The sequence below is a fragment of the Leucopleurus acutus genome (genome assembly GCF_964270905.1).
Source record: "Leucopleurus acutus genome assembly, chromosome: 12".
In the NCBI taxonomy this organism is placed as follows: Eukaryota; Metazoa; Chordata; class Mammalia; order Artiodactyla; family Delphinidae; genus Leucopleurus; species Leucopleurus acutus.
In genome coordinates, this window is record NC_139154.1 from 86,661,167 (window position 1) to 86,686,688 (window position 25,522).

General features: G+C 44.2%; 1 protein-coding gene across 1 annotated transcript in view; it reads left to right on the plus strand.

The window, feature by feature from the left end:
* The window catches only part of ANTXR1 (ANTXR cell adhesion molecule 1), a gene marked incomplete at its 3' end in the record, with an annotated part of 240,981 nt that overhangs the window by 106,372 nt on the left and 109,087 nt on the right, over window positions 1-25,522 (plus strand). Inside the window, exons 11-12 of the mRNA XM_082851989.1 lie at window positions 9,675-9,744; window positions 11,239-11,317. Coding sequence (XP_082708115.1) covers window positions 9,675-9,744; window positions 11,239-11,317 — 149 coding nt within the window. The remainder of the gene's footprint in view (window positions 1-9,674; window positions 9,745-11,238; window positions 11,318-25,522) is intronic.

Genomic DNA, 25,522 nt, shown 5'->3' on the forward strand with positions numbered 1-25,522 from the left:
AGACTGCACTCAGCTCTTTGTCCTCTACTGGTATTTGTAGGTGAGGTGCTCTGACTCCACAGCCTTCCTACCCACGTCAGCTTGGAGCCTCAACAGCGATCTAAGTCCCACTTCTGGAGTGCCCCCATTTCAGTTGCAAAGCTCCACCCAGCAGAGTGGCTCGGGTGCCACCTACCGCTAGGCAAACCTGGACCCATCAAAGCCTGCATGGAAGACTTTGCTAAGAAACACTCTCTTCCTTACTCCAGCCAGGTGTCTTCCAACGGCCTTCAAGTTGTTACTCCCTCTCCCTCCTCTGCTCATAATCTTTTAACACCTCTGAACTTTTCTGGACATTCTACCAGAATTCTCGGGGGTGGGCTGTGAACCACCCAGTACTATCTACAGAACTCTCTACAATGGGCCAAAGAAAGGTGTAAAGCCATGGTAGACATTATACCGGGATTTCTAACCTTGGCACTATCGACATTTTGGATCAGACAGTTTTTTGTTGAAGGGGAGAGGGATGCCTTGTGCGTTGTAAGATACTTAGTGTCATCCCTGATCTCTACTCACTAGATGCCAGTAGCCGTCCTCCCCCAGTTTGACAACCAAAACTGTCTCAAACATTGCCTGTTATCCCCTGAAGGACAAAACTGCCCCCATTTGAGGATCACTGCGTGACATACACGCCCAGAGATCCTATTAGGATAGATAACTCTCTTCTTGTCACGCCTACATCACGTAGCCCTGACAACCCAGTAGATAAGTTCTGCAAGACCTACTCAGCTTGTACACACCTTCACATCTCGTGTTTTACAGGTGCCTCAGGCAATGAGCCCAGAAGTACCCCCACTTTAGCAGTAATAGTTGACGTTTGTCGAGCACTTATTAAGTGTTGAGCATTTAATCATATCATCTCATTAAATGAGCTGAGTATGAAATGAGTATTATTCCGTCTTATAGGTGAGAACTCTGGGTTATGGGGAGGGTTACACAGCCAGTAGGTAGCAAGCTGTGATGGGACTCCAGGGCCCAGGCTCTTAATGTGCTCATGGTTCCTACTCTAATCTGCCCCAGAGAACATGGAGGGAAACTAAAAGGCTATCCTGGACACCTACACACACAGGAGCTGGGGAAATAATCATGTATAGCCCAGGGAACTTACCTGGAGCCTGCTGACCAAGCTCATCACCTGATAGCATAGCAACTAGCCAGTGAGGGCTTCCAAGGAAACCTTGCAACAACTCCAGGCTAGCGAATGGATAGATAGGTGTGGGTCGTGTCTGAGGAAAACGATGGTGGCCAGCTTGGTTCCGCCATATTAAAGGCACCCCTCTGGCTTCAGCTGGGCCTGAGAGGACGTTACGGCGGACGTGTATGTTCTGAGGATTGTTCCCAACTTGGCCTCACCCACCTGTGCTTCACTACCGGCTCTTCCCATTCTGTGCCGACTCTTGTTTCTCATTGCTCTGACCTCAGAACCACTGTTCAGCCTCTCCAAGTAGAAGCCACCCTCTGCACCTTCAAAATCTCTGCTTGGTCCCCTTACGTAGAGTTTAAGGTCTTCCAGCAAAAGAATCCTTGGGCTTGTGATCTCAGCCATCTATGAAAACCTTCCAGCCTAGGGGCTGACACATAGGACATGCCTGATAAATGTTAGCTTCTTTCTACTCTAAGCCATGGGGTCCCACTTAGCTTTGCAGTAAGACCCCATGTTTGTGAATTTTCATTGCAGGAGTCCCAGTAGAGTAATCGACCACCTCCTTTCTGGCTAGGACCCCAGAAAGCTCAAGCCAACGTGAATTTCATCAACTTGGAGTCCTACTGAGTACCATTTTATTTCAGGTTTCTGCACAGTATCTTAAAAGTCGAACTTTTTAAAAAGCTGGGTACTGTTCAAGTCGGTGAAAAGGTAGAAACATTCGTTCTAACTCTAGCTTGTCTGTTCTGTCTTAATTCAGAGACACATTCCCCAACCAGCTGATAATTTGGTGCTGAACAGTTATACTTGGCTCAGGGGTGCCCCAAAAATCTCCCTAGACCCAGGGGAGATGTGGAGAAAGGGCAGGGTGAGCTCATTCAGTCCCTAACCGCCACTATTTTGTCACAGTAGGAATGTAAACTCTTCTTTGGAGCTTACATCAGCTTTGGGAGGGTTTCAACAAGCTCCCTTAGATAAGACTAAGGGTTATTTTTCTTGTCCTTTTGGCCAGAAATAAATATTTATATCAAGAAAGGACTGCCAAGACTTGGAAAGGATTTCAGTTATTTAATCAGCCCTGTGAAAGAATCCACTGTGATTGGTGTTTGAATTAGCTAATAAATTTTAATCCTGGTTTTATCCCAAATCCATTAGACAGTTATGAACTGCAGGGAAGAATTCTGGAACTTCTTCACCAGTCTGAAAAGAATTACATGGATCCAAGATCAAAACCTGGGAATGTACACATTTGCATGTATGGTTCTGGAACATGGGTTCATTACAGTAGGTCAGGGTCTCTCTGAAGACAGCGGAACCTTATCACAGAGCTTCTCAACCCGGGTTGCCTCTCGTGGAAGACAAGCCTCCTACTGCTATCCAACCTCACCCGTGGAGAATCTTGATCGTTTGCCTCCGAAACTGCCAGACTCAGCTCCTGGTATACTTCAAGCTGCATCATAAGACTAGCTGTGAGACCATGACAATATAAAATGGCTAACTAGTTTAAATTATATCTGTAAAAAAAAAACTAGCTGGGTTGACCATGGGCAAGTCATTTCAACAAAACCTGGGCTCGATTTCCAGCTCTTTTATTAGTGTGCAACACTAACTCAATTAACCAACTTCTCTGAGCCTCAGTTTCCCAAATTGTAAATTAATAATAATAATGTCAGATGAGACCATGGGTATATAGTGTTACACAAAATCAGTATAGAATAAATACAGATACATATAGATGTATGTGTAGATATAGATGTATGTGTGTGTACGTGTAGATATAATATGCCTGTGTGTATGTACATATGTACACACACACATTCACTAAAACATTTCGTTTTCCCAGGAATTCCTAATGAGATCACACTCCTTCTTGGATGGGGCTCAAACCCAGCCAAAACTCAGACTGGGATTTGAACCCACAATCCCTGACTTAGGAGGTGACTTACACCCACTGTCTTTTAATTGAAACTGCTCACCTGGCGTCAGGACTTACTGAAGCTGAGGTTCTTTTGTCTCGTCGCAGAAAGAATTCAGCGTGAGGCAAAGTGGCAGGCAGAGAGTGAGTTTATTGGCACTGGGGGCTTGTGAGAGACACAGGTGGGCAGGCAAGGGAGTGCAGCCTGAGAACAAAGAGGGCTACATTTTTATAATCAAAGAAATAGTGGGGGGCTTCCCTGGTGGCGCAGTGGTTGAGAGTCCGCCTGCCGATGCAGGGGACGCGGGTTCGTGCCCCGGTCCGGGAAGATCCCACATGCTGCGGAGTGGCTGGGCCCGTGAGCCATGGCCGCTGAGCCTGCGCGTCCGGAGCCTGTGCTCCGCAACAGGAGAGGCCACAACAGTGAGAGGCCCGTGTACCGCAAAAAACCTTCCTTATTTACATCATTAGTACCTCCTTACTCTATATGGTTTAACCAGAACTGTTATGGAGCTATTTAAATCATATGTCTATTAGCAAAAGGGTGGTGGCATATACTAAAATATGGTAATTCATTTCAAGTTTCCGTATAATGTCCCCTTTCACCTAGTTTCTTTCCCCTTTCAGCCTTTCTTGGCCACATGCAAAAATGCTACTCTTCAAAGACCATTAACCGCTTGACTTCGCGTAACAAGATTCAGACTCCATATCTATTGTCTTGTGTTTTAACTTTCAGGGTTTGTGGCTTGAATGTGCCTGGTCTTCCTTCAAGATAGTGTAGATTGTTGCTACGTTACTGGATTCTTTTCTTGAGTGGTCAGTAGCTTACAACAGTCTCCCAGACTCCCTTAAAATTCCCTTTCTATCTTCAATACCCTAGTGGGATTTCTAACTAACTATTTAATTATTCTATTCTATCCCTATCACTAATGCCTAAAAAGATGTTTGACAGAACAATGTAATCAAGCAATTAGACATTTTGAAATGTTTAATTTTCAGTTCCTCTGATTTTAAACCACACATTCACTGTCTGTTTCAAAGGCTTGGATACCCGTGTACTAATGTGGAGTAACGTTTACTAAATGTTCATTAAGTGCCCAGTAACATACTTCCATGCACTTTCTCTCACTCCCCACACCACCCCGCACAATGATGGCATCACGTCCACAGCCGAGGAACTTGTCCCCAGTCACACACTAGTAAGAGGACCTGGGATATAAACCTGTATCTGTTTGACTCTGGAATCTACCGGGCCCTGTGCCCCTTGTCCTCATCCTCAGGGATGCTGAGATCCCAAGCCTGGGTGTCTGGTGTTTTGGTGTAAGGACACTCATTGATCCCCAGATCCTGACTTAAATCAAGCTCTGTTCGATTATCAGACTCTTGTAAGACAGATGCTTTGGATTCACCTATGTCGTAGGTATACACTGAATTCGGAACTACCTTTGGCAAAAGGCAAGGAAATTGATATTTATAGATCATCTAAAAATTCCCTGAAGGTCTAGTTTCAAACTCCCGCCCCTCCCTAATTTCCTCCCAGCTCCCGGCGCCCATTTTCCTCGCCCACCCAGTGCTAACGAGCAGTGTAATGGCCACCGGTGGACAGAGGACTGAGGCCCTCCAGACGATGATGAACCCATAAATGTCACCACACCACTGGCTTTGGCAGAGGTGGCCATGAGGTTGGCATGGCCCCCGAGCCAAACGTGGCCCAGCCGAGGAGGAAGGCTTTGGGCCCTGCTTCCCAAGTGGACGTTCCAGGAAAGAGTCAGATGATGAAAGTTATGGAAACCAAATGGCCCTCCTTTGTTTAGAGAGAAAGAGGGGAAAAAAGTCACTCATTTTTGTGGTAAAGTGGAACACGCTCCAAACCAAACAGTCCCTCTCAGACCCGAAAATGCCAGCTCCCCAGAGCAGGCCCACAGCCTGGGAGGCTGAGGAACTGATGGGAGGCCGTGTGGAGCTGGTGCTACGGCCTCGGCCGCGTCTCCTCCGTCCTCCCAGCGAGGGTCTCGTCTGCTTTGCTCCAGAAATAGCTGGTCTCCCAGGCAGGAAAGGAAAATGAAAGGAGGGGGCAAGTGAGAAGCGGTCCACCTGACCTAGGCTAACCGAGCCAACCTTGGGCTCTCCCTCCCTTTCCTGTTGCGATGTAGGGAGGAGAGGAGCTGCTCAGAGAGAGAGCCCGGGAGGGAGCCTGGGCCCCGGTGCGTGGCTGCGGCGCGCCCCCTTCAGCTCCGCCCGCAGAATGCAGTCAGGAGTCACGAGGCCTCCTGTGGCCGCGCCGTGGCCGGCCTGTGACTCCGTGGGCGGGCTCCGTGGGCAGGGATCTGCACTCCCAAGTATTACTAGAGCATTTGCAGCACCAAGAGAAAGTAAATATAGGTTGTCATCAGCCACGCCTGTCCCGAGTTTGGTTTATCCTCTAATACGAGCCTTTCCTGGAACAGGGAGGCGCTTGGTGAGAATACTGGAGAATCCAGTTCTAGTCCTGGCTTTGCCTCTGACACACTGTGCAATCAGGGGTTACTGTGGCCTCTCTGAGCCTCCATTTTGCATCTGGAAAATGAGCCCAGTGAGCCCTGCCTTGCCTTGGTTCTTAAGGTTGTAGTGAGAGGAGATCAAGCATGCCTGTCATCAAGAGGTGGCAGCCAGACTGCCCGGGTGCTGGCCCAAGCTCCCCTGTGTAACGCTGGGCAAGTGTCTCCACCTACGTCTGTTAAATGAAGGGAATGACATCCTTCCCTGCTAGCACTGCTAGAAGGTTCCACTAGATGACGTGATGTGTATGATGTCCTTGAGAACACCGACACACATGCCCCAGCTAGTCTCACTGTCGTTATTGCCATCGTAGATGGGAAAACATCTTGAAGATAATATGCTCGGTTCAGGCACTGTGTGATCTGCCACTGTCCTCATAAGCTTCATGACTGTACTCAACATACACTCACTATTCTGGCAACATTCCATAATCTGCCAGTGCTCGTTCTAAATATGAGGGGCACCTCCAGTAGCTTCCTGTTACATTTAGGAAAAGTCCCAAAAGCCCCACCATGACCCGCAAGGCCTTGGTCATCTGGTCCTGCTGCCTTTTCTAGCCTCATTTTGAGCCACTGTCTCACTGAAATTCAACAGCCTTGTCAGCCTTCTGTTAGCTCCCGGAAGACCTGGGCTCCTTCCTGCTCCAGGATCTATGCAGCTCCAGTGCTCTCCCACCCCATCTCCTCTCCACCCAGCCTTAGGTCTCAGCTCACAGAGCCTTTCCTCAGGGAAATATTTCCTGACTTCCCATATGAGAGCAAGCCCCCTGCTTTTCCTTCTTTGTGCTCATGATAATTTAATTAAATAGTAATTTGTGTAATAACAGCATTTTTTTCTGCTTTGTTGTGCTTTCCTCATGAACTCTCTTCCTCAAGAACTCCTATTCACCCATCAAAACCCAACATTCATGTTATTTCCTATGCGAAGCCCTCCCTCATTTTCTCTGTTCACCTCACTCAAACAGGGGTACTCATTCTTTTTTTTTTTTTTTTTGTGGTACGCGGGCCTCTCACTGTCGTGGCCTCTCCTGTTGCGGAGCACAGGCTCTAGACGCGCAGGCTCAGCAGCCATGGCTCATGGGCCCAGCCGCTCCGCGACATGTGGGATCTTCCCGGACAGGGGCACGAACCTGTGTCCCCTGCATCAGCAGGCAGACTCTCAACCACTGTGCCACCAGGGAAGCCCAGGGGTACTCATTCTTATTAGAATTCTAAATGAAGTTTTGATGTAGTGGGTGGCATTTGCCTGGAGGGCCTAAGAGTGCCTGCATTTTGTTCTGCTAATTATCCCTTCTCCTTAGGCTACACACCCAAGGAATAACAGGAAATAAATGCCACTTATTATTAGCTAAGTTCAATGTCTGATGTCCCCAGGGCATAAGGCCTGCCCACATTCCCTAAATCCAATAGATAACTAAAACAGTGGCCATTAAACGAAAAAAAAACTGCAGTGCTTCGTTTGTTGTGTTCACTTCCAGGCCTAGCACAATGCCTGGCACATGGTAGACATTCAAGAGAATATGTTTTTTAATAAAAATGAATATGTTTAAATAAGCAACAAGGATATGTTGTACAGCACAGGGAAATATAGCCATTATTTTGTAATAACTTTAAATGGAGTATAATATATAAAAATATTGAATCACTATGTTACACACCTGAAATTAATATAGTATGGTAAATCCACTCTCCTTCAATTAAAAAAAAAGTCTTGTACTAAAGACTAAGATTTAAAAAATGGGGCTTCCCTGGTGGCTCAGTGGTTGAGAGTCCGCCTGCTGATGCAGGGGACAGGGGTTCGTGCCGCAGTCCGGGAAGATCCCACATGCCGCAGAGCGGCTGGGCCCGTGAGCCACGGCTGCTGGGCCTGCGCGTCCGGAGCCTGTGCTCCACAACGGGAGAGGCCCCGACAGTGAGAGGCCCGCGTACCAAAGTAATATTTTTACTTCTTCAAAAAAAACTGAATGTGTTTAATAACTATCTCCCTTGCAGTGTCATGAAAAGCAGAGACTGTTTCTCTTCTCAAAGCCTGTGTCTCTAGCTCATAGTAGGCCTTGAATAAATATTTGTTGAGTGAATGAGTGAATGACCTGAAATAACCTCCCTAACTTTTCACCACTTGAAGTTCTCCCGAGACATCAGGGGAGACTGTAATTGGCCATCCTCTTCATCCTCCTTCCATGGAGACACAGTGCTTAGAACTCAGATGTGTCCTCCAACTCCCATCCCATGTGGCTCTGGTCCTTAAATCCAGGCATGGAGGGTATGAGGCTTCCTCATCTCCACTCAGGCAAGTGTTTAGTGGCCCACATTCAAATATCATTAGAGACATCAGTTTCATATCAAGTACCAACAACAGCATGGCATCCTTCCATTACATATGGAAAGGCTTCCTTTCTGTCTTCTAGGTATTTGTGTTCACAGCTTGATTAAAGGAACACATATTATTCATCTTCATATCACCTACAGGTCCTACCACGATCTTTGGAACAGAGCATGCACCCAATAAATGTTGAGTCATGAAGGAATGACTACCATATGCTGAGCATAGTAACTTCTCAGCCCTGCTTCTGGCCCCAGAATCTGGGACACAGTGAAGTTTTGAAGGAGTTCAAGATTAAAACTGCTTAAGCTTTTCCCCGGACATCCATTAGGATAAGAAAAAGAACTCCCCCACCTCCAGATTCCCCCCACTCTAATCCATCTTTCACAGCTACATTTGCTAAAACTTCCAAAATCATCACTTCAAGTTTTTCTCCAAAAACCTCCAAAGCTCTTTTCATAGCCAATAATAGGCCTAGGTCCAAATCCCTCAGTCTTAACTCGAAGAACTTGGAGCACACATTTTCCTATACTGATCTTTTCAAATCCTCCTTACGTCCTACCCTGGGGCAACCCTTTTGTTTGCTCTGTCTTTGCTGATGCCATTCCTCCCACCAAGAATGCCTCTTCCCCACCTCGGAAGCGCAGTTCATGTTTTGTATTCCCTGTGACCTCATCGTGTCACCCACCTAAAGGAAGCTACTCTGTCTTCTGAAGCCAAACCATATTTTGGCTTAGCTACTTGTATCTGTCAGCAAACTATTTTTTAATTGAGATATAATTGACGTATAACATTATATTAGTCTCAGGTGTACAACATAACGATTCAATATTTGTATATATTGCGAAATGATCACCACAATAAATCTAGTTGACATCCATCACCACACATAGTTATAATTTTTTTCATATGAAAAGAACTTTTAAGATTCATTCTTAGAAACTTCCAAATCATGCTGTACATTACATCCCCATGACTTATTTATTTTATACCTGGAAGTTTGTACCTTTTGACCACCTCACCCATTTCATGCACCCCACCCCCGGCCCCTGCCCCTGGCAACTACCAATCTGTTCTCTGTATCTAGGAGTTGTGTTGTTTTTTCTTTTTTAGATTCCACATATAAGTGAGATTATACGGTATTTGTCTTTGACTGTCTGACTTGTTTTACTTAGCATAATGCCATCAAGGTCTACCCAAGTTGTCACAAATGGCAAGATTTCCACTTTTTGTGGCTAAATAGTATTCCATTCTACATATATGTGCCCTATTTTCTTTACCCATTCATCTGTAGATGGACACTTAGGTTGCTTCCGGGTCTTGGCTATTGTAAACAATAGCCAATAGCTGAGTCAGCAAACTTTTCCCATGACTATGGCTTCTCTCTCAAACTAGACTTAGACCTGATACTCCCCAAGTATCAGTCTATTACCTTCTCATTTCCCCTCAAGGATGCCTGGTCTATGGTAAGAACTTACCCTCTATCTGCTCACTGCTTGACTCCACTGGACATACAGGATCAGAGACGAGTGGTATTCAGGCAGAAGACCTTGAGTTCACTCTAGTGGATTTTACAGCTTAAGATGAGTTTATATTTCAAAACATTCCTGCTTTTCCAGTGTCTCCCAGGACTTGGTTGATGGTCTGTAGGAAGCACTGGATATGAAATTATAAACTTGCCTCACTCCTCTTAATCCAGTGACTTCCTTTTTACAGATGAGAAGCCCTTCACTGTGGAAGATACTTATTTGCTGTGTCCAGCGCCTATCTTAAAGGAAGTTGGCATGTAAGTTTCCACCAGCAGCTAAACCCCACAGCCAGGGAGGAGAAAGGAGGTAGAGGGGACAAAAGGAGGAGAAAGAGTCTCTCTTCGTTGTCATTATGGAGCCTTTCTCTAGACTCCTCCACATAATGATAATGGTGCCGATGCTTTGCAGTGAGCCAGACACCAGGGTAAACATTTCACAAAGGGTACCTCCCTTTATCCTCCCAAGAGCCCCATGAACCAGACACACACCATCCCAGTTTTACAGATGTGAAATCTGTAGCTGAGAGAATTTAAGTAGCTTTCCCGAAGGTCACACAGCAATAAGTGGAAGAGCATGGGTTCAAAACAAGGTCTGTCTGGCTTAATCGCAGCTACAGTTCTAGAAAGCTCTCATGCTTCCCAAAGCACTCTCATATCATAACCTCACCCTGTCATCATAATTGCCCTTCTAGATGATTATATCCTTTCTTAGAGATAAAGAAACTCAGAAAGGAAGCTCAAAAAGGATAAGTGGGTCCACGACTGGTTCAAGACCCCACGTTCAGACCCCTCTGAGGCCACGTGCAGTGTTCCTTCCTCAGCGTCTCTCCAGAGCACCATGTATTCAGCCAGGCGGCCCGAGGTTCCCTGAACTAATTTATGGAGAAAATCTTGCGATGGTGCAGTTATAGTAAATGCTGATGAGATGAGATCAAAATATTCAAGAGGAGGGAGAGAATTAGCACCCTGAGCAAGAAAAGAAATATGCGGGGAAACAGAGAGGCGATGTTTGTGAAAGAGCACAAACTAGCCTCTCTGTAAACACATCTATAATAGACTGAAGATAGAACGGAGGCTTTAAGGAAGAATGCGAAACTCGCTCATCTGAATTCTGCTTTCAGTCGTTTGTTCAAATTACAAAGCTTCCAACTCTGGTTGCCTGACCTCAACCTGTGATACCACTGATTCCACAAACTAGCCCTGTGTCCATGCTGCAGAATGCAAGCTTGTGCTTCAGTGAGCATCTTACAGATGGGAGGAAATAGAAGGCAAATTAGTTCACTTACTGCTGTACCTCTGTGAGTTGGCTGGGTAGCAACAAAACCATGGCCATCAGAATCTGATCACTGAGAGTCCAGATAACAATAGAGTTTCTAGCTTGACCAGTTTATCCCCCACTGATTTGAACCATCTTTTAAGAATACTTCTTCGTGCTACAATGGGACAAGTCAATTAAATGGCAGCAGGCTCTGCCCATTCAATGCAATTCTCCACAATGTAAGAAGGGCTGGATACGCTGCCTTGATACACCAGCCAGGTGCATCCAGACATCTCTCTAGAATGTTAGAGGTGGATGGGCCCTGGAGACCGGCCTCCACATTTTACAAATGAGACAGCTCAGGCCCCCAGAGGAAGAGACCACAGTCCCATGGGTAGCTCAGAGCAGAGCCCTCGGGGGACCTGTGTGTCCTGCTCTCGACCCCTTGCTCCTTGCCCACATGCTGAGTATCCTTGGTTCCCATGTCATTGCAGGAAAGCCGCGCTTCAGGTCAGCATGAATGACGGCCTCTCCTTCATCTCCAGTTCTGTCATCATCACCACCACACACTGTGTAAGTCATCACCTTTCCCTTTACTGAGAACTTCATTGGCATTACCGTCTCCCTGGCAAGTTTCTTTTACCAGTTCTGCCTTCTGTTCATTGAGCTTTGACCCTGGCACTGCTAGGCCAGCCGTGGGCCGCATCGGGGGCTGTACACGTATCACGAGTGTATCAAGAATGCTTGTACTTCCCCGGGTTCCCCATTTCTGTTACTGAGGGTGAGACCTGGATGCATTTTCACAACCAGATGGCAAGCTGGGACCAGGGTCTGTGCAGTATTGAGTGGGGATGCCTGGATGGACTGGGTCTGGGAGAAAATGCATAGAAAAAAGTTGGACGGTATATATAGGAAACACATCTTAGGGAGTTTTTCCTCTAAAAGGAGGCAAGAAAATGGGGCAATAACGGAAGGAAGAAGTGGAATATAAAGAGAGGCTTTTATTCAGAATGGAAGAAATTGCAGCTTGTTGATATGATTGTGGAAATAATCCAGGAGAAAATGGAAAATTCATGAAATAGGAAAGCAGCAGGGAGGGGCCCTATGACATAGGGGTTGTGAGGCAGAGTGTGGACTGCAGCCTCTACCAGCTCCTCAGATGCCCCGTCTCTGGATCCTTCGTGGCAGGTAACATTCATCTCCGACTACACATAAGATCACCTGGAGAGCTTTTAAAAAATATGGGTGCCCTGACCTCATGCCAGACCAATTGAAACGAAGTCTCTGGAGTGGGCCCCAGCTTTGGTGGATTCAGGGCCCCCTTGGGAGGGTCTTCTGTGCAGCTATGGCTGGGAACCCTTCAGCCCGTGCACTTGCTTCCACGGTCAGTGTCTTGGAGCCCAGCCCGTCAGAGGGCAGTCGGGACTTGGTTAGCTCATATACAGGTCTCAACCCCTAATATGAACATTTCTGAAAGAATCTTTGTCTGAATATTCAGTTTCTATAACCAAGTGCGCTTTTCCCATGAGCTCACTCTAGAGACAAATGTGTTTTGGCCGGATGGTCAGCTTAGGCAGATACCATGGTCACTTCCTGGCTGGCCTTTGGAGGACATGTCGTTAGAACCCCTCGGTGACTGGGGTTTGTGTCCTTAACACCATCCAGGTGGACGAGAGAGAGCAGACAGGCGCTGGAGCCAGACAAGGGAAAAATGAGTTGTCTCACAGATGAGCAGGAGACCAGGCGTCACAATGGACAGCACACCCTCCCAGCTCCCCTGCCTTCCCCTACACACACACACACACACACACACACACACACACACACTTTCCATCCTATGCTAGGAACCAACCAGTTTTCTTGAAAGCAGGGTAAGCCAGTGCAATGGGTACAGACAATGGAAAAGTTTTACTGCACCAAAGTAAGAGACTAGGGTTGTCACAGAGACATGTCACCACTGAGAAATGTCTGTGTCTCAGGCATGCCTCAGTGGAATGTCAAATCTGGAGACCAAATATGAAAACTGGATTCAAGAGCAGTGAACTTTCTCCAAGCGTACCCTGCCTGATTCTTCTCGAAATTGACCCTTTTGGAAACTGCCAACCTGCAGGAAATGATTAAAATACCCCAAATCTAATAACTCCATTCCAGATTCCTCCCTGCTTTTGAATGATCCAACAGTTTGGGCCTGTATTTCTCATTATGTCTGACCAGACCAGAGAAACAGCTATGCCCCGAGGCCGCGAGGGCAGGGAGGTGGGAAGGGGAAATATCTTGGGGCCAAGCGTGTGGTGTGGCAGAAGCAGGACTACAAATTTAAGTTCTGGACCTCTAAACCAAGAAGAAAGGGTGTCCCCACTAATGTACCCCAAAAGGAAAAGAACTCCTGGTAAAGTCCCTCTTATGTCTTCCCAGCTCACTCCAACCTGCACTTACGTCTCCCATCTCCTTCATCTGAGTGCAAGTCACTAGGTTTTCTGTTCAACTGACCCTTGACTGGTACCACCTCATAACGTCTTCTGCATTATTGCCCTGTCGCTTGAGAATGCTGCGTGTCTGCAACAAAATTATAAGCACCCTAAGATTTGAGATCCAGGTCCATTCACTCATTTATTCAACAAGTATTCACTGATTATGGACAATGTGCCAGATAGGCACTGCCCTGGGTGCTCGGGATACATCAGGACACAACAAGACAAAAATCTCTTATCTCGCAGGGATGCGGGGAGAGAAGGCAGACAGTGAACAATGGACGTAACAAATGAATCGCACACTGTGTTAAATAATATAGGCTATAGAAAAAATAGAGCAGAGTAAGAGGTACTGCTTGAGTGAGTGAGTTCAAGTTTTAAATAGAGATACATTGAGAAGGTGGCATCTGAGTAGAGACTTTGAAGTTAACTGTGAGGCACCTGGGGAAAGAACATGCCAAACACTGAGCCCCAGTGCTCAGAGCACACAAACCAGGGTCGCCTGGTGTGTACAAGGAAGAAAGTGGTCAGTCACTGGAAGAGAGTGAGTGAGGCGAGCAGTAGGCGGTGAGGTTATGGGGATGGAGAGTGGAGGGTCTTATGAGAACTTCAACTTTTGCAGAGGCACAACGCAATCTGATTTACACTTGAAAGATCACTCGGCTGCTGGAACAGCCCGTGGGAAGACAAGGATGGAAGAAACATGACTAGTTAGCAGGGTTACGGCAATATTTCAGGCGAAAGTGATGATGGTGGCTTGACTCAGAAGGGAGCAGTGGCAATGGGAGAAGAGGTCAGACTCAGATGTGTCTTAAAGGCAAAGCTAACTTATTTCCCAAAGCATTAGACATAGGGCTTGAGAGGAGAGGAATCAAGAATGGCCCCAAGGTGCAGCCACTATGGAAAACAGTATGGAGATTCCGTAAAGAACTAAAAATAGAGTCGCCATATGATCCAGCAGTCCCACTCCCGGGTATATACCTGGAGAAAACCATACTTCGAAAAGATACATGCAGCCCAATGTTCATAGCAGCACTATTTACAATAGGCAAGACATGGAAGCAACCTAAATGTCCATCAAGAGATGAATGGATAAAGGAGAAGTGATATATATATATATATATATATATATATATATATATATATATATATATATATATATACACACAATGGAATATTACTCAGCTGTAAAAAGAATGAAGTAATACCATTTGCAGCAACATGGATGGACCTAGAGATTATCATACTAAGTGAAGGAAGTCAGAAAGAAAAAGACAAATACCATATGATATCACTTATATGTGGAATCTAAAATCTGGTACAAATGAATTTACTTACAAAACAGAAACAGACTCACAGACATAGAAAACAAATTTATGGTTACCAAAGGGGAAAGGGCGTGGGAGGGGTAAATTAGGAGTTTGGGATTAGCAGATACAAACTACTGTATATAAAATAGATAAATAACAAGGTCCTACTGTGTAGTGCAGGGAACTAAATTCAATATCCTATAATAAATCATAATGGAAAAGAATATGAAAAAGAAGATAGATAGATAGATAGATAGATAGATATGATACTGAATCACTGTGCTGTACACCAGAAACTAACACAACATTGTAAATCAACTATACTTTAATAAAAAAATTTTTTAAAAAATGACCCCAAGGGCTTTGGCCTAAGTAATTGAAAGGATGGAGTTGCCCTCAGTTGACAGGAAGAAGACTGGAAGGGGAGATTTGAGGCAGAGGGGGATTTGGGAGATCAGTTTTGCTGTCGACCAGTTTTGCAACTTAGACCGAGTTATTTAGCTCCTAGGTGCCTCAATTTCCTAATCTGTAAAATTAGAAAAATAATAATTTACATGTCTTAGCAGTATTGTGAGTATTAAATGAAATGATTATGTAAAGTGCTTGGCGGAAGCCCTGACCAGTAGTAAGTGCTCAATAAATGTTAATTGTTATTATAGTGGAAGCTTAGTCAAAATTACTGACCTAATTGGAGATTCTTCCCAGAGAGTCCGCTTCTCACTTCAGAGTCCCTTATAACAAAAGGATTTTTCTGACCCAAGATGTATTCCTATGAGTATATGTTTGTCACTCGACCAAGCCCAGGTGATTGAAAGGGGGCAGACAAGCCAAAACCATCCAGAGAAGAGGACCTATATTCAAATATTCAATCCCAATCTCCAACAGGTCCTACACAGAAGCTCAAATTAAAAAGACTAAAGCCATCACTGGGCGAAATAGAGATGCAGGTGGAGTGTGTGGTAATCCAGAATATGAAGTAAGGTCTTGGACTTGCCTTTGTTTCCTGGGCAGCCTGTTTGGAGGACAAGGTTTTTAGATCAAAAACTATCCCCTGGGTCTGAGTAAAGGGTTAGACTTGTCAGTACCAGTCTCAGCCTGCCCAGTCCATCACCTGGAACCAAAAATAATTTTAAAATATGTAATTGAGCCTCTTTTTTTCTTGCTTTATTTGGTGCCCATTTGGACAACCGTGTCCAAGATCTGCAATGAATAACTGTTGCCTCTGCCAGGAGCAGAAATTCCATGAAGTTTTACAGGAAAGAGATTTTTCCATCCAAGAGCTAGAAGATTCCTATACTAATGGTAAACTTTGTTGAGCTCCATGACTATAGAAAATGGTCAAACATCCAAAGCCCTCTCTTTCCGACATGTTAAACACTTCCCACCTCTAGAGTCTTCACTGGACTCCTTTTTCTTCTCCAACTCTAGCAATAGGTTGAGAAAGTCACTAATATGGTGCTGCTCTAAGGGAAACAGAAAAAAGAAGTTTGTCCTTTTGAGAACAAAGCAAGTACATTTAGGATCTTAAGGAACGTTTCATGGAAGGTTGTCTTCTTCTGGATAAGTACCTTAAAATTCTATAATTTCCCACCCAAGGTGTACAAAAATCAGAGAATCATTCAACAAGTATTTCTCAAACTCCTCCTGTGTCTCCAGTGCTCCATTTACATTTTACAAGTCGCTGTCCCTAAGGAGCTTAAAATCCAGCTTGGGAAATGGGTCCAACAAGCACATAAAAGAGTATGTAACAAAGACCAAGATTGTGGAAGCCAGGTGTATAAATGCTATGGGATTTCAGAGAGGAGAAGAAGGGGTGAATCCAGGAAGAGTCACAAGGGCTTCATGGAGGCCATAAAACCCAACAGGTGATTTGAAAAATGATAAAAACAGGTAAGAAGTGGGAAGGGGCCCTCCCCTAAAGAGAAACCAACGTGAGCAAGGTCTAGATATGGCTATGAGCCCAGTCTGTCCATGGTCCTTCCCAGGAACCATGATTGTTTTCTTCCTTTCCTCTCATTTTGTATCAATTTCTGGTGCCTTCTAATTGGGGGCCATTTCTCAGGTTGGCAACTATTCTCCTAGGACGTACACTCCACACCCTTGATCACCTGGTGTGGAACAGTGAGGCCCAGCTGATGCTTCTCCCTATTAACTATGATTAGGATTCGATTTGTGTTGGTTTCCGGGATGGAGAATCACAATATTTAAAGAAAGAAAAGAGGGGCTTCCCTGGTGGTGCAGTGGTTGGGAGTCCGCCTGCCGATGCAGGGGACACGGGTTCATGCCCCGGTCCGGGAAGATCCCACATGCCGCGTGGTGGCAGGGCCCGTGAGCCGTGGCCGCTGGGCCTGCGCGTCCAGAGCCTGTGCTCCGCGGCGGGAGAGGCCACGGCAGTGAGAGGCCCGCGTACCGCAGGGAAAAAAAAAAAAAAGATAACCAACAAGGACCTACTGTAGCACCGGGAACTAAACTCAAGATGTTGTAATGACCTATAAGGGAAAAGACTGTGAAAAGGAATGTATATATATATATATACACATACATATGTGTGTATATATATATATATATATATATATATATATATATAAAAAACTGAATCACTGTGCTGTACACCTAAAACTTCCACAAAATTGTAAATCAACTATACTTCAATTTAAAATTATTTTAATTAAAAACATAATTTTTTTTATTTTAAAAATAAAAAAAAGAGTCATTCTCTCTCATGCACAGTGTAGCCCATATAGTCCTAGAGGAAAAACAGACTGTCTCATTCACTACTGCAACCCAGCACCTGGCATAATGCCTGAACATAGTCATTACTCAGTAGATAGCTGGTGATTGAATGAGTGAATGAATGGATTCAATCAAGGGTCACACTGAGCCCATGATTGTACCTGCTGGTAGGAGAGGAAGGGAGCCAGAATGAGGTAGGATTAGAATAGGGGCGCCCAGCTGGTTGGAGGGTAGGCCTCCACAGAGGATGACCAGCAATCCAATGTGCATATCCAAGGAGCACGGGGAGCTTGAGCCTGAATTGAGAGGACCAAATCTACCAGGTGAGAGACCACAACCAGTGAACCAGGCAGGGCAAAAGTCAAAGGCCTCTTTAGAGCGGCGCTAACTCCACAAGAGCAGACCTGGAGAAGGGGATCTAGAAATAGCCCACTCAACTGGATCAAGATTCAGGACAGGCTCTGGCCCGTGAGAGTCTATAGCACAAGGCTGGAAGGCAAGCAGAACCGCAGAGACTGATATGGACTCTAAGTAACTACATTTGCTAAGTCCAAGGAACACAAAGATATAATACATGAGAAACAGACAAGTACTCCAAGGATTTGCAATTTAATATGATAAGTTCTTTAATCGAGAAACAAACAACGCCTAGTGATACCAGGAAGCGGAGTGTCTGGGGAATCAAAGAAGGATTCACAAGAGAGATAATAAGTGAACTGGGCCAGGACGAAAGAGTAGGGATTTACTCAGGGTATGGCCTGGGTAAAGGCATGTTTGGGGCCAGTGGGGCTGTGATTGGTTGGGGTGGGGTATTAGGAGAGAAAGTAGAGACAAAACAATTGGGACCAGTTGGAAAGCCTTCCTTAGCTGCCGTATTTTGGAGCTGCTTTAATATTTAATTTAAATATAACACAGGATGCAGTTTTGATGTTGAATTCCAGCATCTCCTCATTCAGGAAATAAACATCTTTCATCTTCAAAAAAAGAACCTAGATAACTAGAGAAAAGCTGTGACATAGGGAACACTGGCGTGCCCTGAGTTCATCCTGGAATAGGCTTCGGACAGAGGGCAGGGACCACCTTCCAACACTGTCTACAGAGTTCTGTCCTAGGCGACTTCCTGGGCGTCCATTTTGTAAGTCAGTTCCCTCCTGTTACTAATTGCTTTGAAGTTACTTAGGAAAATGCAAATCCAGCCTAGGTTTATAGTCATATAAGTATCTAGGTAAACAAACAGTTGGCATGACTGCCCTTGCCAAAATTTCTTGAATTTCCCCAGCCTAGTAGGGAATGGATCCAGTAGCCTGTGCTGAGTGGCAATCTCGCCTTCCAACGTAATAAAAAATTATTGCTCACTCTTCAGAAAAAGTAAAGATCAGAGAAGACTTTTTTCTTCTATTTCTTTTCCAAGGTAAACAAAATAGTCCAGCAATCAAAATAGGTAGCTATCTTTGGAGTAGCTAATTCATACCAGCAGCTATAAGCATGTGGGCCTCTTCATTAAGGAAAGAAGCGTAGAGAAGCAGTTGCTGGTGGTAAATGGGGCCAAAGATCAGGACTAACGTGTATTGAAAAAGTACTGTGGGCAAAGTGATAGGGAACTCAAAAAAGAACAGCCTGTGCTTGGCCTCCAGAAGCCTACAACGTAGTTACCAAGGCAGAATACATACTCCAAGAGGTAAATATATATATTTGGGGGTGCAAAAGGCAAATGTCACAGGGCACCCAGAAATTCTTCGTCTATTCCAAAGACTCGTGAGCCTCCACCCAGGCCTGTGCGTAAGTAAATTGACACAAGCACTACAGACTTTGGGGAGAGTCCACTTAACGGGCTTAGTGGGTTACTTCTCAGTTACCCTAAGAAGGCATCCACCTCTTCCTGCAAAAGGGAGCTGGACAAATCATTTTAGAAATTCAAGGATAACATGTAGGCAGCTCCTTGTTTACTCAGCCCAAAAACTCTGTCCCTTAAGACAAAAACTCTGTCTTTCCCCCAACAAGACCCTCCCCAAACTGTTTCTCAATTACAGGAAACAGCCCTTGGAGAAGACAAGTCCCTTCCAAACAACCAGTGGAGAAGGGCAGGACCAGGGCCCACACCCTGACATTCCCCGTAGATTTCTTCCCCCTAACATCATTCTACTTCCTGTCCAACTCACTCCCACACCCATCTCTCTCCTTCCTCATTCAACCACCGTCTCTTCACAGACGGTGAAGAATTCTTAACCCGGAAGAATAAGGGCAGACTGGATTGGTGGCGAAATAGGAGACTGACCTTGCAGAGAGTTTGAATGACGGAAAATGGAACCTAGGCTATGGGAAGCCATTCAAAGGAAGCACAAAGCAATGTTTTTCGAAGACTTTGGGATCAGATCAATGTGGCAAAAATCCCAGCCCTTAAATAGCTGGCAGAGGTCCTAGTACACAGTAGATACCCAATTTTAGTCTCCTTGCACTGATGTTATAGGCTCTCTAAGAATCAGTGCGGTGACACGGTTTCCAAAGAGACTCTGACTTCTGGTTGAATTAACAGAAGTATGGTATCTGCGACTAAGGAAGTGATGGAACCTTGCAACTTGGTAAAGGCAAAATCTCCTTTCAAGTATTATATTAAATAGTAAGGACACTTCAAAGGAAAACCTTGAAAAACTGAATATGTGAAAAAAGTTTACCAAATGTGGTAGATCAGATAGAATAATAGAATTGAGACTGTTTAACCTGAAGACATGAAGAAAGACTTCATGGCCATTTTTCTTTGAAGGGCTGTCCTGAGGTGCATCTGCTTTTATTACACAATAAAATACAACATCTACACAGATCTAAACAAAAATAAATAATATAAAGTAATAAATATACACTAAAAATAAACTAATAGTAATAAACATGAAAATACAACATCTATACAGAGCTAAGGAGTAGAATAGGCCGTTAGACAGTTTGTGTTTCAGTTTTTTAAAAGGTCCTTCTAATTGGATGCTACAAACAGGTGGGAATGAGCTTCCTGTTGTATTCAAGTTGTATTCAAGTCCAGGCAACTAGACAAGCTGGCATAATTACATAAAGGCCATTCATGCATCAGATAGGCAATTGGACTGGAAAAGCTTTCAGACTCCTTCCAACGCTGAGAGTCTGAAACTCTAGAACTAAAAGTAAGCTAGTGAAAGAGTAAGGAAAACATTAGCAGTCCTATACAGTGTAACAAATGAGTTTGGCTTTTATATTTTGAAAATAAATATGAGAGCCTCTCGTTGGTGACACTGGAGACTGCAGTTCAAACTAGCCAACACACCCCCCCCAATACAAATGAGATTATGTTTCAGACCAAAGTGAACTAAAAGCTCCTCCCAAGAACCATTTGTGTTCAAATAACCTCAAATACACCCTCTCATTTACAGGCAATTGATACACTAGTCACAAATCATTCTCATCTATTTATTAGCTAGTCTCAGCAGAGCCGTACATAGTTCGAGGCCTTTTTTTACGATATCCAAGTTTTTTTTTTATTATTATTAACAAGATGACCTGTGGTTTCTTGTACGGTCATTAGAAAGGGCAAAAGACCACAGGCACGTCAGAATGCCAAACTCAGATGTCACGCTGTTTATGAACTGAAATAAAAAGAGTTTGGCAGCACCTCTATTTTGATAACGCTTGTATGCATAAAAACCTTTTCAAATATGTTTTGGAGGATTGAGCTGATTTGTTTTTCTTGGATATTTGAGGAATTGGCTTTCAATACTTTTATCTCAAAGCGTTTTAAAGGCTATTTGCCCTAAGTTTGAAATATCCTTGTTTTGAGAGTGAATGAGGGGATAAAAAGGATTTTTCTGAATCTGTGCTTCAGGAAACTCTGAGATAAGCACATAATAAGATGGTAATATTTATTTTTAGAAATAAAAGTTAAAGCCAAATACTAATCCATAACCAAGATAAATACAAAGGACCAAACTCAGCAGTTACAAAACACAAGCTTGTTAGACTGGATGCTCAGATATCAAACAACCAAGCTTCTTTGAATATAAAATAAGAATCCCCAGTCTCTGAATAAGAACCTGAGAGAAAGTACATGCCCTCAGTATACGAACATTAGTGAAAATGACCAGTATGTGCATTTATGCCTGCTCTTGGGTCATTGGGGGCTATTCCAAAGGGTTGAGTCTTTTGGGTTGAGCGTTCTGGATTCACAAATCCAGTCGTGCGAGGCACGATTGCAGGAAGACGTGCACAGTTTAAAGAGGGTCCAAAAGTGTGTGCGTGTGGAGAGAAAGAGAAAAGGGGGGAGGTGCTAAGGCAGGAAGAGAGGGAGGACAGATTGATAATTTGGGAAATACGACCAAATCGCAGAGAAAGCCTGAGAGCATCTTCTGTCTGCCAACCCTAAAAGAATGCCAGCTCTTTAAATGATCCAAATTTGGCAAAAATCAGTGAACTAGGCTATCACAGAACTGGAGGAGACAGCAACCAAACCCAGGCTACATTGTCCTGGTTGGGAGATTACAGTCACAGTGCCCCAGATCACAAGCTCTCTCCGGGTCCTTACACGTATCTTCTGATCAGGATATTATTGGGGATGTGATTGACATTGTTTGCACTCCCAAAGAGCAGACAAACCCTTTCCTCTGCTCCCTACAGAGTGACAAGGTCCCACCAGGGTATATGAGCGCCATTCCTTTTGCAGAGCAGCCAACTTCTCACCTGTTCATTAGGGCAGCAAGGAAATTCAAAGGTCAGTGATTTAATTTACAGCTCCCCAAAATAAGAGTCTGTGCCACAAGCAGTACATAACTAGCGTTCCTTTGTTGTAACTGTGGTTGCTAGAACAGATGTTAGTTTAGCCAGTGCCCAAAGCAGTGGGCTTAATATTTTGCTTCATTTATTTAAAAAATTAAAAAGCACTTGAATAATTGGCAACTAAAATATTCCTGGGTTTCTTTTACATACCATCCAGTATCGGGAAAACTGCTTCATTTGCAGGCCAAGGAAGCATGAAAAGTACAGCTAAGGCAATTTTATTTTATCTGCATGGCCCAAATTCATGGACTTAGAAGAGGTAGCTTAAAAGCTTAAGGCTTTAAAGATTGTATGTAAGAGGTGCAGACTCACCGAAATAAATATCTGACAAAGGCTGTTCATGACAGAGTCCAATCCGGCAACCGAGGTTGACCTTCAGCTGCTGGCCTTAAAATTCGTGAATGCAAATTTTAGATCCCTAACAGATTCAAATATTTGATGATAAGCCAGGATTTGTGTTTCATAATTCCTCACTCTAAATAAAGTTATGTTCATCCTTACTCTGTGCCTTTGATCAAATTTCACTTTTCTCCTGGAATGCCCTCTCCTCTCCACCTACCCAAATTTCACCATGGCTACAAGGCCTGCCAAGTGCTGCCTGGACCTGCCCCAGGTCGCCTCACTGATCTTGGCAAGCCCCCTGAACTCCCTCTGCTCTAAGCTCCAGCACTGTGGTTTATGGTATCATTTAGAGATTAACTGCACATAATGCGTGCTGCTCTCTGAGCAAACTCTGTGAATCAGTCCTGACTTTCTAACTGGACAGTGTTAACAACTTCTAGGATTGTAGGCTGACTTTGTTCATCTTTCTGTGTCTCCTACGGATGACCATGTGTCAGAAACTCAGTAGAAAATGATTTTTTGGTTTCGCAATACCCTATTATGCAGTTTAGAGTCATTGTTTTAAGGACTAGATCATCACGGTCACCAACAGTAAGCATCTATCTCTGGACAGTGCCACCCAATCATAAACGTGGCTTCCACCTTTCCAAGTTCATGATCTAAAGCAACAGCTAACAGTATAGAGAAGGGATGCCTGCTTACAGATAATAATGTTGCTGACTGATATATGAAGTATGATCAATAAGACCAATTGAGCATATGCATTAAATAAATAGTTACATTAAAGGCAAGTAGACAAGTCCCTGTAGCTAATGGAACAAAAAATGAAAAAGAGAAATTAGTCTTTCGCTTCCAATGTCCATAGCATTTGAACATTACTAAGTAACTTTCTCTGTAATCCTATTTCAACAGCCCACTCACAGGAACTAAGGCATTCTGAATACTTATGAGTTACATCTTGTCTGCATTATTCTCTAAAAACTGGTTTTGATTAACAAGCTCTATGCATTTTATGGAAAGGAAAGTGCTGAATGAATCCAAGACCTACTTATTATCACCCTCACCATTGCGAGTGACTTGAAATGTCTCTACTGGGTCAGGGTGACAAGAGGATGCTGGAGAATCTTGATACAGAGTGTCCTGCCATGATAAGGACCTCAAAGCTTGAGTGTATGGGAGTGTGGCATCAATCTTCCCCTTCACTGCGTACTAATGATGGCTTATCTAAGTCCTTCTGGTTTTATTTTTATAAGGCAAAACGTAATAAGATGTATAGCAAACTAGAATTGACACATCCCAATTATTACTGCTCCTTCAAAATATTTACCTTGGAAAGCTGTATACTTAAGAACGCTGTCAAAATTTCAGCTACCTTCTGCACTCCTGCTGTGAAATTGCCGTGACTCTGAAGGCACAGTATTTGAATATCCTCAGTTGGGGAATTAGGGAAACATCATCATCATTTGATATCAAAACAACTCCAAAAGTTGTGGGAACCAGGTGTGGTGAATGGTGGGTTATCAAGCTGGGAACCTCACTGATAAAAAACAAAGCATGACTTAGAAGATATCAGATTTACTTTTGGCGGCCTATAAATTGGTTTCACAAACACTTCCAAGGGAGATGTTTCAGAATTCCTTTGAGCACTGGTTGAATCATTGGAGAGTCTCCAGCATCCGAAGCCACCAGTTGGGAGGGAATTAGATTCATTTGGGTGTGGGAGTGCTACTATATTCACTACATGGACAGCCTCATTACTTTATAGCCCTGCTTTTGAAAAAGAGTTCCACAAGGGCTTAGGTAATTCTCACCTAATATGTTTTCTATACTGCCTACTTCGAGGGTTAAGGAATCCAGTATCTTCAGTGCCTATCACTTTTATTGCCATTTCTAGCCCAGATTACCTCTCAGGTAGTAAGAATAAATCATCATATTTGATTACGTTTTACCCTCATTAATGTTCGATCAACTTTAATGGAAGCTATTAAATTTACCATTGGAAAACTCACTTGGATTTCCCTTTCCTTGACATTGTGATGGCAACCTGAGGGCCTGTGGCTTCCCAAATATGTAACCTGGGACCACCCACCAACAGCATAGCTCAGTCACAGTTGCAAGAGGTTGTTCACAGGAATCAAATTTATTTACCTGAGCCAAGTCTGGGCACATCACCAGGAACATGGCTTGGGCATAGAAACAAGGGAAGAATGGAAAGGAAAGTCACAGTTATTGAAGGAGGCCTGTGCCAGGATCTGTACATACTTTATCCTATGTAATAGCAAATCAATCCTGGGAAGTAGGAGTTATCTCAATTTCATATATGTTGAGAAAAGGAAGTTTAAGAGAGAGGTTGTGTAAGTTGCCTAAAGCCCACATATCAATTAGTGGAAGAATTAGGACTTAAATTTAAATTTTACTGAGTCCAGAAATTCAGTTATTTGTAGTGAGGTGGATGGACCTAGAGTCTGTCATAGAGAGTGAAGTAAGTCAGAAAGAGAAAAACAAATACCGTAGGCTAACACGTATATATGGAATCTAAAAAAAAAAAAAAAATGTTCTGAAGAACCTAGGGGCAGGACGGGAATAAAGACGCAGACCTACTAGAGAATGGACTCAAGGACACGGGGAGGGGGAAGGGTAAGCTGGGACGAAGTGAGAGGGTGGCATGGACGTATATACACTACCAAATGTAAAATAGATAGCTAGTGGGAAGCAGCTGCATAGCACAGGGAGATCAGCTCGGTGCTTTGTGACCACCTAGAGGGGTGGGATAGGGAGGGTGGGAGGGAGACACAAGAGGGAGGAGATATGGGGATATATGTATACGTATGGCTGATTCACTTTGTTATAAAGCAGAAACTAACACACCATTGTAAAGCAATTATACTCCAATCGAGATGTTAAGAAAGAAAAGCAAAATTTACTGCAAAGCTCAGGCTCTTTGCAGCAAGGCTGGTGAGCTGTTTCCAGTGACGGGACCATGGAGGGGGTGGTGAGCAGCCTGGGGCAATGTTGGTGCCTGTGCCATTTCTGCCCCCCACAAGCGGTGGAAGGCATTAATCTGCCAAACCGTCATTTCCCTCAGTCTAATAAATACTTGAGGGACAAGTCCTTTTGTGTTTGAAACACTG